Source organism: Metopolophium dirhodum, chromosome 1 (genome assembly GCF_019925205.1).
Source record: "Metopolophium dirhodum isolate CAU chromosome 1, ASM1992520v1, whole genome shotgun sequence".
Lineage (NCBI taxonomy): Eukaryota > Metazoa > Arthropoda > Insecta > Hemiptera > Aphididae > Metopolophium > Metopolophium dirhodum.
Genome location: NC_083560.1, coordinates 137662873 through 137681273, shown reverse-complemented (window position 1 = coordinate 137681273; position 18401 = coordinate 137662873). Strand labels below are relative to the sequence as shown.

General features: G+C 35.6%; 3 protein-coding genes across 3 annotated transcripts; all 3 read left to right on the top strand.

The window, feature by feature from the left end:
• Nucleotides 1-9169: 9169 nt before the first annotated feature.
• LOC132932648 (uncharacterized) lies at nucleotides 9170-11123 on the top strand. Its single transcript, XM_060999024.1, has 3 exons — nucleotides 9170-9583; nucleotides 9633-10246; nucleotides 10865-11123. The coding sequence occupies exons 1-3, from the start codon at nucleotides 9170-9172 to the stop codon at nucleotides 11121-11123; spliced, it is 1287 nt and encodes a 428-aa protein (XP_060855007.1).
• A 1825-nt stretch (nucleotides 11124-12948) lies between these two features.
• LOC132932647 (uncharacterized) lies at nucleotides 12949-16913 on the top strand. Its single transcript, XM_060999023.1, has 3 exons — nucleotides 12949-14093; nucleotides 15822-16790; nucleotides 16853-16913. Exons 1-3 carry the CDS (start codon nucleotides 12949-12951, stop codon nucleotides 16911-16913), a joined length of 2175 nt encoding a protein of 724 aa, XP_060855006.1.
• Nucleotides 16914-17041: 128 nt separating this feature from the next.
• On the top strand, nucleotides 17042-18076 carry LOC132932646 (ATP-dependent DNA helicase PIF1-like). Its single transcript, XM_060999021.1, has one exon. It carries the CDS (start codon nucleotides 17042-17044, stop codon nucleotides 18074-18076), a length of 1035 nt encoding a protein of 344 aa, XP_060855004.1.
• The last annotated feature ends 325 nt before the right edge of the window (nucleotides 18077-18401 follow it).

Genomic DNA, 18401 nt, shown 5'->3' with positions numbered 1-18401 from the left:
TAGGTGTACATTTGATTGTTCTGTGTTTTGTGTTATTATAGTTATGTGTAATTTTTGATATTGTATTGTACCAATTCCATGTGCCTGTTGCAGTAAAATGTCTATATATATTATTTTTAAGAGTTCGAATCACACGTTCCGCGATTGAACATTTGATAACACTGTATGAACTGTAATGTTTAATTTTATTTTTTTTCATTAAATCTTGGAATTGGACATTGTAAAATTCTGTACCATTATCTGTCTGTAAAAATTTTGGTTTAGCTTTTTTCAATATATTAAACATTCCTTTTGTACATTCTTTACCTGATTTATTTTTCAGCGGTTCCACAAATACATATTTGCTATATGTGTCTATAACAATTAATATGAATTTAAAACCATAATTTTTTTTAGAATGAGATTGCATATCCATTAAATCAGCTTGCCAGAGGTCGTCAATAAACCGTGTTACCACACTACGTCTAGGAAATATTTTTCTCGCTGGTCGATGTAGCTCGTTAGCTATACTCTCTAAGGTTGTCATTATACTATAATATTTCTCTCACGCAGTTCTTCTAAAATAGATATAATTTCATTATTGACACCAGTATTACCAACACTTTGTGATGATGACAGAAGATTTAATCTAGTTACTAGCTCATTCGGATCGTCATAATAAACTAATTGTGTTTGAGGTAATACATCTTTATATAAACCTCTGCCTGTCTTAGGATCAGGTGATGAAGTAAAATTAATCATATCTGTAGACATGTGATCTGCAGGTGAAAAACTGCTTGCTGATTGATTAAAATCAAATGGTTCAATTTCTTGTGTTATTTTTCTACGTTTAGCGTTAAATAACCCAAAAGGAGTAGAAGGTAAAGTATTGTTAAATGATTTTAAGCTAATTCGAGGAGTTGTATTCTCATTAATTTTAGCTATTTCTTCGTTAAACTGTTTTTCCTCCATTTTCATTCGATCATACAACGGTTTTACAACAGTCATCCATTTATGGTACCTCGAGGTTCTAGGTTTTCCATCTGCTTTTAAATGGACTCCAGAAGTTTTCAAAATATTGTAATAAGATTCTATATCTTCTATAGTTGTTTTTTTTGGTTCCTTCTCACATAATAAAGACCATAGTCCTGGTGTAAATTTATAATATTTATTAAGCAGCAATAATTTACCGTGACTAAAAGTTGCAGAGTGTTTTCCTATTTTATACGAATCACTATCTTTATCATAATGCAAACCATAGGATTTATCATAACGTGTTGATTTAGGACGGTTATTTAAAAAATTTTCAAATGGTGAATTTAATTCGTTATCATCATCATCTTCACTAGTACATGAGGTTTCTGATTTATTTTCTAGCTCAGTTGACTGTGTGTTCCATATTTCATTTTGTTTTGTATGTGTACTCAATGGTTCAATTATTGGCTTAAATGCTTCACGGAAATAGTTTTCAGAATCTATAACACCGCGTTTCATTTCCATTATTTTTCGTTTAATATTTTTTTTTGATGTTATTAAATTTTCCAACAAGACTTTTTCTTTGTTCATTGTAAATAATAAATGTAATATACCTGTATCGTGTGACTACCGATAACACTATGCAGATAATTACTTTGTGACGGTATATTTATATATGAGTATAAGCATATAAAATTATCTTATTTTAATGAACGTATGAAAACCACATCTATACCTTCCTTCATTAATTTCCCGAGTTTTATCGATGACCATAAACCCATAATCACTATGATTCCAACATAAATGAGAAATTTTGCGAAATTCTGAGAAATCCATATCTGTAGATGAATGATCGTTGAATATATGTCGTAAATTTGTATCATCTTGTTTCAGTATTATTAAGAAGTTTGCGTTATCTCTTACTAGCTGTTTGGTTATTTTAGAATATGTCTGTGCTAAATAAAATACAGAGCTAGCACCCGAATGTCTACCCATACTAAAGTATTCTCTAATTACGGACTGTGGACCACATATCACATCGTCAAAAATGATGATGGAATTTTTCTTGGTTAAGTTTGGTTTTATAACCTTATCAGCGCTTGTAAATATGAAAAAATTAGCACCCTTTATATCATCTATTATTTTTTTCAATAAAACATATTTTTCCTGATTAGAGGTTTTTGAGTATAAATAAATATTTTCAAATCTTAACCCGTTTGCATGTGTGATCAGATTATACATTATATTTGTTTTTCCTGAACCACTGGGGCCAACTAGTATAGCACGTATAGTATCGGGTAATAACGAACCATGTCTTGATGGTTTTTTTACTACCTGAACATCTACATTTATAACATCTAATTTATCTTTCTGCTCAATCAAATTCATATTATTTTCATATAAATACTCTAGATTTTTTAAATTTATAGCCAGTTATAGATGGCGTGTTCAACTCGCAAGTGTAAGTCAGACAAGACTGGAAAAGGATTAGTAAACTCTCTTATAAATAGTCTCCCGTTCGAAGCCCATGTTTCAGGCTATCAGTATTGCGGCCCTGGTACAAAATTAAAAAAGAGACTAGATCGTGGTGATAAAGGAATAAACCCATTGGATGCTGCTTGTCGTGATCACGATATTGTGTATGCAACGAGTAAAAATTTAGACGATAGACATAAAGCTGATAAAGTGCTAGAAAATCGTGCTTGGGAGAGATTTAAAGCAAAAGATACACCTAGAAAAGAGAAATTAGTTGCGTACGCAGTAACAAACGCAATGAAAGCTAAAAGAAAAATAGGTATGGGTTGCAAACGGAAACGTGCTATAAAAACAAATTGTATACTAGCAGCGAAAAAAAAAAGAATCTCAAAGAAAAAGAATGGTGGTAAAAGGCTGATTTTAGCACCGAGGCAGTCAGGAGGTGTAATTCCCTTAATACCTATATTTGCAGGATTGTCGGCACTTGGTAGTTTGATGTCTGGAGGTGCTAGTGTGTATAATGCTGTTCAAAATTCAAAAAGAAAAAAAGGCAGTGGTTTGAAATCAAACAAAAATAGGTTAAGAAAAAAAAACTGATGATCACGCTACCTAACAGACCGCTTTCGTCTCAAGATATTATAAAATATGTCGGAAAGTTGAAAATCAATCATTTCCGTGGAGTCTTTTCACGTGATAACTTACCTAAAAAACCGCATACGATTGAATGTGGTGTATTAAACTTGGATATATCTTCAGGCGACGGAAGTCATTGGGTAGCGTTTTATAAAAATAAGGACAAAGTTGTTTATTTCGATAGCTTTGGTGATTTACCACCACCAATTGAATTACAACATTATTTTCATGAGTTTAAAATAGTATACAACTATTCTAACTATCAAGATTTCAATACATTTAACTGCGGTCATTTATGTCTTGAATTTTTACAATGTATGAATCTGTTACATTAAGTTTGACTGGAAATACAACTATATTATCAACGAATTATTTTCCGTCCCTAAATGTTTACGAGGATTCAGAAATAGCTTTGTTATCTTTGCAAACGTGCAATTCATTTCCAAATATTATAAATCCAACTAATAACCGGCTGAGAATAAAATCAATTCCTCCAGATAGAATAGCAAAAATTCAATTTTTTGTACCAGTCGAATGCCGTGACATAGAAGATATTAACAAATATATGGTAGAAGAGTTATCTCAAGTTAATAAAGTCTACGGAACAAAGCTGACATTCAGTGTACGTATTGATCCTGTCGATTTTAGAACGTATATAAAATGTAATGGAATACTAAACTTTGAGCATCCGTATAGTATAGCACCTGTTTTTGGGTATAGAAAGAAAGTTTGTGGACCGTTTCATGAAGAACATCGATCGGATAAAGCTGCAAATTTAAACACAATTAATTCTATAAAAGTAATGTGTAATATAGCACATGGGTCATTCAACAACCAACTTCAAAGCCATTCGATATATGAGTTTTTCCCAAGTGGGAGAAGAGGAACAAAGGTTGTTCAATCTCCGGTAAACCTTATATATTACAGATTAAACAAAACAGATATTAATTCAATTACTGTTCAGTTAGTTGACCAAAACAATAATCCAATTGACAATTTTAACGAAACGTTAACAGTTGTTCTGCATATTAAACGTCACGGATCTCATCATTAAATTTATATCTTAGATTTTGTAATGTATGAGTCAGTTACTTTAAGTTTAACTGGGAATGCTACCATATTATCTGTAAATTATTTTCCACCTATAAACCTTTACGAGGACTCAGAAATAGCTTTGTTATGTTTACAGTCATTTAATTCGTTTCCAAATATTAATGATAATAATAATAAATTTTCTATACAAGTAGCTGAGAATGAAAACAATAATGATCCTATGATATGTTTTATTACATTGGAAGAGGGTTGTTATGAAATTGAAGATATTAAGCAACGAGTTAAGAAGCAAATAGATGACTATAATAGTAAAAACTTAACCAATTTAACATTCGACATTACAGTTGATCCTAACGATTTCAGATCGTATATAAAATGTAATGGGATACTACACTTTGAGCATCCGTATAGTATAGCACCTGTATTCGGTTTTGAAAAACGAGTATATAAGCCACACAATGAAATTCTTCGATCGGAAAAAGCTGTAAATTTAAACACAATTAATTCTATAAAAGTAATGTGTAATATAGCTCAAGGATCATTCAACAACCATCTTCAGAGTCATTCGATTTATGAGTTTTTCCCAAGTGAAAGGACAGGGTTGAAAGTAATTCAGTCACCACCAAATTTAATATATTACAAATTGAATAAAACAAATATTGATTCGATAACCGTTCAGTTAGTTGATCAAGATCATAATCCGATTGATAATTTTGCTGAGGCATTGACAATTGTGTTACATATTAAACGTTACGGATCTTGAGATGGGTTTAAAATTCAATATAAACCCACTACTTCGGATCAGTACAACTAGTCATAAGACTAAAGTGCTACCAGCAACATCAAATCAAATAAAAAAATTGACGGTGAAGAATAAAAAAATTTTACAAGCTTTGGGTTATCAATTAAAGCAGAATGCCTGAAAGTGATATTTTGGATATAACTTCACAGTACGAAACGGATTCTAAAATTACAAAAATTGAATATCATTCATACGCACCGTATACAACATCATTTAATAATAATGATGAAATACGTATATCGATCCAGCAAACGGATGTCTATCCATATCTACACGAAAGCTTTATTTTTTTGGAAGGAATAATTACTGATGCTACCAAAGTGAAACTAACTAATAACGGTTACTCTTACCTTTTTGAGCAAATACGGTTGGAAATCAATGGGATAGAAGTAGATAGCACGCGTGTTCTTGGAATCACTAGCTCGTTGAAAGGTTACTTATCCGGTACGCCAGACAACTACAATTGCTATGAAAATGCTGGCTGGAATTTTAAAAACGCAACGCAATCAGAAAATGATAAAGGTGAATTTAGTGCTTGCATTCCATTGAAATATTGGTTAGGTTTGTTTGAAGATTATAAAAGAATATTAGTGAATTCTAGATTGGAATTAATATTAACTCGAAGTCATAGCGATTTAAATGCTTTAAGTTTAAAAACTGGTGTAACTGCTTCTGAAGGTAAAGTCGTTTTAAATAAAATAGCCTGGATGGTTCCACATATAACTGTTGACGATGAAGAAAGGTTAAAATTATTGAAACTTATAGAAAAAGAAAAAAGTTTGTTTATTCCTTTTAGATCTTTTGAGACTTTTGAATATCCTGAACTCGGAACCGCTAAAAAAGTTGTATGGAATTTGAAAACTGCTTCAAAATTAGAAAAACCACGATTTATCATAATTGGATTGCAAAAAGGACGCAAAAATATGTTATCGAAAGATTGTAGTATATTTGACCATTGTAATTTAACAAACGTTAAAGTATTTCTGAACTCGATAGCTTATCCATACAATAATTTGAATTTAGATTTTACTAAAAATAATTTCACTTTATTATATAATATGTATACATCGTTTCAAGAATCGTACTATGAAAAAAGTATTCGTAACCCGATATTGAGTCCTTCTACTTTTCTGACAAACGCTCCAATTATAGTCATCGATACTTCGAAACAGAACGATTCAGCTACTGCCTCGGCAGTGGATGTTCTATTGGAAATTGAAGCTTCAGAATCGCTTGCAGGTGTAACTGCTTACTGTTTATTAATTCATGATCGTATTGTAGAATATGTACCTTTTACTAGAGAAGTAAGGAAACTTGTGTAAATATAATTAAGAATTAATTTTTAACAATAAAAACTATTATTTAATAATTTGTGTTCTTTACTTGAAATAATTATTTTAGTTTTAAGATTTGCTAAAAAATTTGCTACACGAAGACAAAATTTGGTAGAAAATCTCTGTTTTGTGTTACACGGTAAATCTGAGTGCTCCAAGGGGGACATTCCCCCTTGAAAAAAAATTTTTACCGTGGAAAAGCTGGCTGTGAACATACAAATATATACTACTTACTCCCATAAGTTTAATGTAGGTACCTACTGTGTATTTCAAACTTGATTTAATAACTTAACTCAATGACATTCAACTATTTTGTAGCAACATACAAGTATACTACTAAACATAATAAATAGGTATGTACTACGGTTCTGTAACAAAGGTCATGATATCACATTGATATACATTTTGATCATTTACAATATGGGATTGACTTAATATAGTGTTTTTCAGATAGTGGAACCCACTTTTTAAACATCATTCTGCAGTGCTAATTTCATTTAATTTGTTCAAGTTTATTCCATAATGTGTAATTATCAGAGTTAATCCAATGACAATAAGTAGTGTCTTACTGCTGTTCAACATTTTAATTGGATATTAAACACTGGGTAAAGCTTATTTTAATACATTAACTAAAATTATTACGGGTATATTGACTTAACCTAAACAGAGTGCTTGACGTTTTCTTACATGAATTTACATTTTCTTAATATTACTACTACACAAAGTATTACTTGACTACTTGACTACTAATGTGTGGTAAAAGGTCATGTTAAACTGCCATCTCATACACAATTGTAGGTAGTGTGAGTTACAATTATCTCACTTTGTTTCAAACGTTATTTAATTCATCAACTTTTACTACGGTGTGCATTAAAATATCACATGTGTTTATTATTTCAATATACCCATGTGCCAGGTATTTCATAGCGGCTAGGTACTGTTTGATGCTTTACCAGACTGCAAACCATTTACAATAGGTACTTGCATTAAGTTATTGTTGTTGGTTAACATTCTGTGTTAAATTATACTCTTATTTTGTTATTGCTTTTATTCTTTAAACAATTACGAACAACATTGCTGTTTCATTGCATATTAAACACTGGGTCAAGTTTATTGTGATTCATTAACTAAAACAAATAATTATTTTGTTAATGTTGTTCAGTTGGACTTTTTTCACTTCAAAATGTCATGTTAAACTGTATATTATCTACTCATACGCAATGGGTAGTGTAATTTCCAGTTAACTCACTGTATTTTCACTTTTATTATGGGTGTTTACAACCAATAAACAAATTGAAATAAACAATGGGTGTATCATAAACCTTAAATTATCATGCAATTTCACTTATACAGTAAGATTATTTCAATACTTTCTTGACTTTATTTGTATGACTAACTTTGTTTAAAATAAAATATGTACACTGTGCACCCTGTGTATTATTTGATAGGTGTACTTAATTTTATCACATTGAAGACTCTTTAAAAAATAATTTTAATCATATCATGTATGCTTCTATTAGTGTAACATAAACCTTATATTCAACTTATCATGTGATTTAATATAAATGCACTTATTGCATATGACACTTACTGTTAAAGAGTACAATACATTTTTAAAATGTAAGTCATTGTCCACTCATACACAATTGTAGGTAGTGTGAGTTACAATTATCTCACTTGGTTTTAAATATTACCTAATACATCAACTTTTACTACGGTGTGCATTATCATGTGTTTATTATTTATATACACCCATGTGGTAGGTATTTCACAGTGGCTACAGTTTGATACTTTACTAGACTGCAAACCAAATCCAATAGCCTACTTGCATTCTGTTTTTTTGTTATTGCTTTTATTCTTTAAACAATTACGAACAACATTGCTGTTTCATTGCATATTAAACACTGGGTCAATCTTATTGTTTAGGTTAGGTTAGGTTACCTATATAATGTTGTTCAGTTGGACTTTTTTCATTTCAAAATGTCATGTTAAACTATATATTATCTACTCATACGCAATGGGTAGTGTAATTTCCAGTTAACTCACTGTATTTTCACTTTTATTATGGGTGTTTACAACCAATAAACAAAATACTTAAACGTTTCCTCACACTGTTCTTAATATTATTACTACTACTACTCACTACTTATTACTGACCTAGGTTTAATCTCCTGTAGTTTGAGTTACAATTATCTCACTTTATTTTAAATGTTACCTACTACATCAACTTTTGTGCATTAAAATGTGTTTATTATTTCAATTTACCCATGTGGGCGGTATTTCACAGTGGCTACAGTTTGATACTTCACTAGACTGCAAACCAAATCCAATAGCCTACTTGCTGTGCTGATGGTTTATAATTATCACATGATTTTATAACTAATTTTATTTCAAATAAAGTGTGTAGGTACACTGTACTACCAGTACGAAATGACAACAGCAAAAACATTCTATAAACCTTATTGCCAATATTTGATATAGTTATGGCGTTCAATATACAGCTCACTTTTTAAACTTCATTCAACCAAAGTTTTAATTTAAAGTTTAAATTTATTTATTTCACTGTAACAAAATTCAGTATACCTACTATTACCTACCTATTCAATATACCTACTGCAATGTTATCATAAAAGATTGTATTAAGGTTAGGTTAGGCAGGGCTTGTATATAGGTGTGACTTGATCACATTCAGCTAAACATTATTTTGTAACTATTTAAAAAAAAATTTGAACCATAACATGTATGCTTTTATTTGTGTGACATAAACCTTATTTCATATAAATTCACTTATTGCATATTATAGGTACCTACGCTTACTGTCAATTATTGTTGTTATTATTATAATTATATAGAATTATCAATACAATTGTACCTACTCTAAACTCAACCTAACTTTTAGGTGCTTGGGGACGTCGAGATGGAAGAGAGAGAGGACGTGGAGATCGTCGGCGTCCCAGTGGAGGGTGTGGAGTACGTGGAAGTCGTTGGTGTCCCAGTGGATGTAGGGGATGATGTGGAAGGAGTGGAGGTGGTGGAGGACATGGAATTTGTCGAGGTCCTGATGGAAGGTGTGGAGGAAGTGGAGGACGAGGTAGTCCAGATGGAAGTGGTGGAGGACGAGGTGGTCCAGATGGAAGTGGTGGAGGACGTGGAATTTGTTGAGGTTCAGATGGACGGAGGGGATGACGTGGAAGTGGTAGAAGTCCAGATGGACGGAGGGGATGACGTGGAAGTGGTAGAAGTGCAGATGGACGAAGTGCAAGCGGAACTGGAGTTTGTGGACATGCTCGACGAGTTGCAGCCAGACGTCGACGAAGAGGTCAGTAAATATGTCTTACTTATAAAAAAAACCATAGATAAATTTATCATTTAAATTGCAGTTCCGACCACTTGCCGTGGGTGAACAACCCCGAGGGCGTGCGCCAATAATTGACAGGCCGGCAGGCGTGACACACCCGCTTCCAGAGCAGCACAACGCGGGCGCGTTAAACAGAATCTGCACACAGTGTAACGCCCGCCACTTCGAAGGCGAGGTTGTGGGCCAGGGTGCCAATATGCACTTCTCCACTTGCTGTAACAACGGTCAAGTGACCGCTGCAGGACAACACGCGTTGTTGCCCGCCCCTTTTTTACTAATGAGTTTGTTGATTGGAGATTCACAGGATGGTCGTAGATTCCGAGACGACATTCGCCGGTACAACAACGCCCTGGCATTCGCTGCGTTTAGCTGTGGCACAGACGACAGGCGTTTGCGAGGGCGTGGACCGCGAACAATGTGTATCCAAGGCCAAACTTATCAGAGGATAAATAATGACGTGGCCGTTGACCGAGTAGATGCCAACTACTGTCAGTTGTATTTCCTCGAGTCCGCAGAGGCCAACGCCCGCCGCGTTGGGATGGCTCTGCAGAGAAATCATCGTGAACTGTCCGTAGTTGTGATGGGACTATTGGACGGTTTTCTGCGAGACGTAAATCCGTACGCAATGGCTTTTAAGTAAGATATAAATTTATTGTATTTATTAACATTAGGAATATAAATTGCCCCTTAGAGTAAATTTCTTTTACAGATACCTTTCTCAAAGTAGACAGAAAAAACAAAAAAACTGTAACCAATAAACTAACTATGTTAACTGTCAAACTAGATATTACGTTGATATTAGACACTCACAGCTACCAATATACTGCAGTTATTACTTAATGTTGATTCAAAATAGTATACAAAGCAAAAAATTTTACTTTATTACTTAAATTATATTAAATATTATATGTATTTTATGTGTTTATTATAATTTTACTCTGCTACCAACAGAGTTATATGTACTTATGAATGATATAGGTAACATTAAATATAACTTAGGGCTGGGACGTTTTTATTATTATATCATAATTATACCAAAATATATTACTAATTTAATGCTTGGATTTATATGAAGTATAGGTTTTATTGTTATTACCCAACCTATGTGGTCTCCTAAGCTTACTACACTTCACACACATTTATAATATATATATTTATTATTATGTATTATGTTAATTATACAATTATAGAGTTAAATGCAGTTAAATGGAGTCTGTCTAAGTATAAAAATATACATGTCTATATTTGTTCCAGGAACATGCGTGAGGTGTGGCTGGCAGAAAGAGACCTAGCCGACGCCGATCCCGCAGGTGTGCGACCTAGGCCAGTGACGATGCATTTTGTCCGAGATGCGGCCCGGGACGACGGGCGAAACAACCTGCCTACCGCAAACGAAGTTGCGGCCGTGTTCGTAGGTGAAGGGGGTCGTCCGCCAAGAGACATTAATCTGGTCATCTACGATACGAATCCAATCAACCCGCAACACAGGATGCAAACCATACCAGCGGGTTAGTTAATAATTATTTACTAAAAACACAATTTTTTACACAGCTGTCTCAAATTGTTCACTTATATTCACTATATTTATTGCACATTAATATCAACACCATCAAATAGAACCATAGTTTTTGTTGTACAGTAAAGCTGACACTGCGATTTTAAATTTACATTAAGTATACACTACATTTTGGACATTATTTTGAAATATAATTACTTAATAACTAATTCGTTAGGTCAAAACCGACCTTAACCCGTTCACTTGTGCAGTAATACTTTACTAAATTACATCATTATACATTAAATACAGCGGGGATCAACATATAGTACTTATCATGTGTATCATCAATAAAATAATATAAGGATACTGAACAAGCTATTTAGCTAGAGAGATTACACAGCATATACAATTTACTATTTATTTATTTATTCAAACAGTTTTAAATCAAACATTATAACAATTTTTAACAAATGGACAGAAAAGTGCACAGATTATATTAAATATATAAAAATAGCGAATAATTAATTAAGATTAATAATAACAGTAATTAACATAAATAAGGTTTTTGATATTGATAAATAATTCGCATGTGATAATTATTAATATAATTATAAAAAGACTCGATACAATTATAACAAAAATGAGAAACTTATAAACTATGTAATTGAGATAACAAATTAGTTACCTTAGATACCTCTTAAAATTAATTTCTAGATTATTGAAATAAGTTGGTCCTAAATAGTCTAGAAATATCTGACCAATACTGTTTTTTGAATAATTGATATTTAGGTTGTATCTTATAGATTCACGTTTATTTATGTATATCAAATTATATTGGTGGTTTTAGTGTGTTTTCAGAGGTACCACCCCATATAGTTATCCCATATTGTAAAATAGATTGATATAGTGTCAAGTAATAATAGTTTGTAAGCGCATATTAATATGTTCCATCTCAAATTGCAGTCTTAATATTAAACCTAATTATCTGACTTTTATCTTTTAGCTTTAAAATAATATGCACTGTCAGTTTTATGACTATCATTTTATATTATTAGTTTGTGCTTAAAAAACTGAGTACAATTATAAATAGAAAACGCAACAAAAACAGTTTTTTTCAGAATTAATAGTACATTTTACTTAGTTTTTACTTTTTTAAATTAAAGTTCTGAATGAATCTATTATATTCTATTACTTTTTAAATTATTTTAATAAGCTTTATTTATATTTTGACAAATCCTGCAGCGTTCTCCTATTTTTTTTTTTGAAAGACTGAAGGATAATTATATTATTGTTCGCATCTCCGATAATATGTGTCGTTCAAAGATTTATTAGTGATTAGAATGTTAAATAGACAGGCCAGGAATTCTATTCAGGACATAATTTAATCATAATAGATCAGGTATTGCTATTCGAGCTAGGGGACCTATGTATACATAAAATATTAGATAAAGTTAAATTAACAATATTAAATTCAAACCATATTCATTATAAATTATATTCATCTTGTAGTGATAGTATGACAATAAGTCGTGTTATGATTTGTATGTAGTGTACTATATAATTTATCAATAATCAAACATAATATAGTCACATTAATTCGGTGCTTAATTTCATGATTTGTTTGGACTTCATAACAGACATCACTTACAAATATACACTATAAATCCTTGGAATACAAAGAGATCAGAGTTAATATTTTAATAACCTTTTTTTTGCGGTTATGTACTTGCTATACTCCATCCTCTAACCCCCAGCTACTACAAATCGTTGATTTAGCAATTCACTTTAAATAATATATACCATTCGTTACATTTCACAAGGGTCGTGTCACTCGGATCCGATGTTGTATCCGCTGTTTTTCCCGTACGGCGAGGCCGGTTGGCATAACGGGATGTTGCAAGCGGGCAACCGACGAAACAATGTCCGCAATCGCAACAGTATCAGAGAGTTTGCGTGCTACCGTTTGGCTGTTAGATATCAGGGAAATAACGACCAAAGACATGAACTGTTTAGTTTGTTACATCAGGGTCGGTTCTTGTTGCAGATGTATGTGTGCGACCAGTATGTTCGAATGGAGTCGAATAATCTGAACTACATACGTTTGCACCAGAGGGATCTCCTCGCCGAAGCGTATCAAGGGCTCATGGACCATGTGAACCAACAGCTCCACATCGATCCCATGGCGGTCGGGCGTAGGATCATATTGCCGTCGACGTTCACGGGTAGCGACCGATTCAACAAGATGAATTATCAAGACGCCATCACCGTAGTGCGTACCAAAGGGAAACCCGACCTGTTCATAACGTTTACGTGCAACCCCAGGTGGCCAGAGATCACTGAAAACCTGGCTGCCCACAGCACGGCAAGCGACAGGCCGGACCTGGTGGCCAGAGTGTTCAACAGGAAGCTACAGGAGCTAATAGGTGACATAACTGTAAATCGTGTGTTTGGTAATGTCGGCGCTTACGTGTACACTATCGAGTTTCAGAAACGTGGTCTGCCCCATGCGCATATACTGATAATCCTGGCAGAGGACTGTAAGTTCCGTACGGCCGAGGACGTGGACGACGTGGTTTGCGCCTTCTTGCCGGACCCCGCAATCGACAGGCGCTTACACGACTGCGTCAAGTCTCACATGATCTACGGGCCGTGTGGAACAGTCAATCCACAGTGTCCGTGCATGGTGGACAACAAATGCTCCAAAGATTTCCCGAAAGCGTACGCAGAGGAGACTGTGTACGTTGCGGACGGCGGATATCCAAAGTACCGCCGACCGGATGACGGCCGGGTGGTACTTGTGAGAGGTCGTGAGGTTGGTAACGAGTGTGTAGTGCCGTACAACCCTTACCTTCTGGCCAAGTATGACGCGCACATCAACGTCGAGATATGCACGTCCATAAAGAGTGTCATGTATATCTACAAGTATATATACAAGGGACACGACCGTGTGACGTTGGAAGTTCAGGACCAGGATGAGATTGCCAAGTGAGTCTTAACTTAATTTTATAATTTACATATTTCTAAATTTAGGTATAATCATTATAATAGTATATTGTATGTTTATTTAGTGTGTTTACTACTTTATATGTTCAGGAATTTTAAATATTAAATTGGACAATTTTTAAAATTCACATAAAAATCTTAAATTTAGAAATTCTGTTACTTAATTACATTTGTTTTTATTCCATTGTATTACTCTTGTTTTGTTTTTAATTTTAAATATGTACACGTTTTAGTTTGAAATAATAAAATTACTTTGGTTTGACATTGGCTAAAAACTAAAATTTTAATGATTAAAGAACTTTACTTTTTTATGAAAACATTTCTACATTTTAATAAGAATATTCAGTTGAGCAAAACTTTAGGAACTTCTACATTTATAAACTATTATTATTATACAGTAATAAACATCAATTGAATAAATAGTTAACTAATAAATCATTTATTAATTTTTAATAATTCCCATCAATAGTGTAATTTTTATAATTTTAATCCTTTTTTTCATGTGTCTTCATTCAAGCTGTGTATAATAAACATTCTATTGCATACAGTATTAAACATAAATTAAATAAATAGTTAATTAATAAATGATTTAATAGTGTCTTAAGATTTTTATAATATTATATATTAATTAATATGTAGGTTGTACCTTATATTATGTATTATGTACTTCTACAGAGAGTTCTATAGGTGGTCTACATTATTATTGATAGATTTTTATTATAGGTATTACATTGAAAATTATTACCATTCCATCATTATTAGCATATAACAATATTTTATGCATGTGTCATTTTTAGCAGTGTGTCCAGTGTGTATGAATTATTTTACTCACTATTTTTTAGGTTTTTAGGGTAGTTGTAATCGTTTACCGATAACTTTTAGTTTTTTTACTATTGTATACTAGCTATATTATTTAATGTGTGTTCTTTAGGTATTATTATTATTATTACATTAAATTTGATATTTTATGCTTTTCCATTCAAGTTGTTTATACACATTACATTGCATACAGAACTAAACATCAATGACATTAAGTACACCAATTAACTAACATACCTAATAGATATAAATTTTGGTTTATAACCTGATCTAAGTTTAACCGTGATCACATAATATACTGTCTAAAATTGTAAACTTCAACACCTCGGCAATGTGAAACACGCTTTTATGGATTGTTATTTTCGTTGGCATAAATTAACATTCCTACAGCTTTGCCATTCTTAAATAATATTATACAGTTATAATGTATTCCACCTGATACAAATTTTAAAATATAATATAATATAATAATAATAATAATAATAATTTAAATTTTGAATATTTTATGTGTACACTGTTATCACCTTGATCACCTAATATACTACTAATATACTAATACCAACTCTGTAAATTATAGATTAAATTGTATACTTATATAAATTAATTCATAACATTCACTAGACGTCCACTATGATTATATTTAGCTACTCGAGTTGACATTAACAATTTGATTTCACGACATTTATTTATTAAAACATCGTAATATATCGTTCAACGGTTGTAGGGATTCTTCGTCACATGCACATTGTAATGCAATGCTTTGTGTCTACAGAACAAAAAATAAATTACATTTACTTGAATTATATAATAATAATAATAATACCAATCACAACACCAGACGGTATCATCTATAGAGCCATTGTTAGTTATCTTTTCAATATTAATTTTCAGTTACGTAAACTCAAGATATGTCAGCCCACCAGAAGGCATCTGGCGGTTGTTTTCGTACAAATTGCACGGCAAAAGTCACACGGTCGTCAGACTTCCTGTCCACCTGGAGGGTCGTCAGAACGTGTACTTTGCGCCGGGCCAAGCAGAAGAACGGCTACAGAACCAAGCTGTGCGTAGTACGAAACTCACGCAGTTCTTCGCGCTCAACACAACAGACGTGAATGCTCGACAATACTTGTACCAAGAAATACCGACGCATTACACCTGGCAGATGCCACGTAATCAAGAAAACGCACTCGTAAGAAATGTCACCCAATGGTTGCCGCGGCGGATTCGGATGGCAAACGTTACGTTGGCTCGGATGTACATAGTAAACCCACTGGACCGGGACCGTTTCCACCTGAGATTGCTACTTCTGAACCGAAGAGGCCCGAAGTCCTTTCAAGACATAAGGACGGTGGACGGGGTCGTTCACGAAACATTCACGGCGGCTGCCGTTGCACTCGGATTATTGGAAGACGACCGAGCGTGGCGGGATTGCTTGACGGAATCGGCGACGTTGGACACACCGCGGCAGCTGCGGTATCTGTTCGTCACTATACTGGTGTTCTGCGAGCCCTCAAACCCGCTGGCGTTGTACGAGGCGAACGAAGCAAACATGATGGAGGACTTCAACCGCCGTCTCCAAGACGTCGACCGCGCGAGGGCCGCGTGTCTGGCGGCCATCGAGGATCTACTTCGTGTACACCGAAAATCGCCGGGCGACTACGGTCTGCCCCTCGCCGACCCCCGTCTACTGGAACCGCTGCAGGACGACGCGCTGTTCCGGGCAATAGACGCGGCGGCACGGTGGGCCCCACAAGTAGACGCCTTGAACGCCGAACAGCGAACGGTGTACGACCGCGTGATGGCGGCCGTCGATGACCAACGGGAGGTGGCGAAAACTTTCTTCGTCGACGGACCCGGGGGGTACCGGAAAAACGACGCTGTACGGATGCCTGATATGGGCGCTTCGGCACCGACCTCCGCAGCGGGAGGTGTTGTGCGTGGCGTTCACCGGTATCGCCGCGTCGCTCATGGACGGCGGCATGACCGTACACTCGACGTTCGGACTGCCTTTCGGCACGCTGACCGAAGACTCGACGTCCAGCGTCACCATGCAGTCCGAGCGAGCGCAAAAGATACGCAACGCGGCGCTCATCGTCTGGGACGAAGCCCCAATGTCGCCGGGACTGCAACTGACGGTGGTGGACCGCCTGCTCAGGGACGTCATGGCATCGGAATTACCGTTCGGCGGTAAAACCATGCTGTTCGCCGGCGACTTCAGGCAGATATTGCCCGTGGTCCGGAGAGGGACGAGAGCCGAGATCGTCATGTCGTCGATCAAGGAAAACGGTCTTTGGCGCGTCATGGAGCGCTTCAATCTGGTCCAGAACATGCGCGCGGACCACGACGCGGACTTTGCGACTTGGTTGCTTGAGCTCGGCAACGGCCGACTGCCCGCGGTCGACGGCGTTCCGAACACCGTGCAAATCCCGCGGCAAATGGTATGCGACGTTGATGATTTGATCGATTTCGTGTACCCGCAGCAAATGTCGTTGGCCAACGTCGACGAATTCGCTCGGAGAATCGTTGTGTGTCCCACCAACGAAGACTGTAGAGGTGTCAACAGGGACGTGCTGGAGCGCGTCGACGGTGCTCAGATGAGCTACACCGCCGTCGACACCATGATGGCGGACGATCCCGACGAAGTGGCCAATTTTCCCACGGAGTTCCTCAACAGCTTGGAACCGGACGGCCTGCCGCCGTACCGGCTGACGTTGAAGGTGGGGTGCATCGTGATGTTGCTCAGAAATCTCGATCCGAGGAGACGACTGTGCAACGGTACGAGGTTGGTGGTCACCGAACTGCGGCGTCACAATTTCAAGGCTAGGATTTTGGGCGGTGAAGCACAGGACGACGACATCGTCGTGCCCAAGATACCGCTCACGTCCAGCGGCGAGGACGACCTGCCCATCTTACTGCGGCGCCTTCAATTCCCGGTGAGATTGTCGTTCGCCATGACCATCAACAAGTCGCAGGGTCAGACGTTCGACCGTGTAGGTTTGTTACTGACGTCGCCTGTGTTCACGCACGGGCAACTGTACGTGGCGTTTTCGAGGGTGAGAAACGCACAGTCCGTGAGAGTCGGCATGTACGCCGATGACAGCGGCCGATTCGTCACCAAGAACATAGTGTACAGGGAAGTTCTGTAATGCAACGAGTGGTGACAATGGTAAGTATATTATAATTAGGTGACGCCTGCTGATAGTCTAGGTGACTTTAAACCTAACACGTGTAACATATTTTTCAAACATAATACGTTACACCGCTGTTCTACGTGGTATGTGTTCTACATGCGCCCGGTGGTCAAAGATGATGATGATAGTCTAGGTGACTTTAAACCTAACATGTGTGACATATTTTTCAAACATAATACGTTACACCGCTGTTCTACGTGGTCTGTGTTCTACATGCGCCCGATGTTCAAAGATGATGATGATAGTCTAGGTGACTTTAAACCTAACACGTGTGACATAT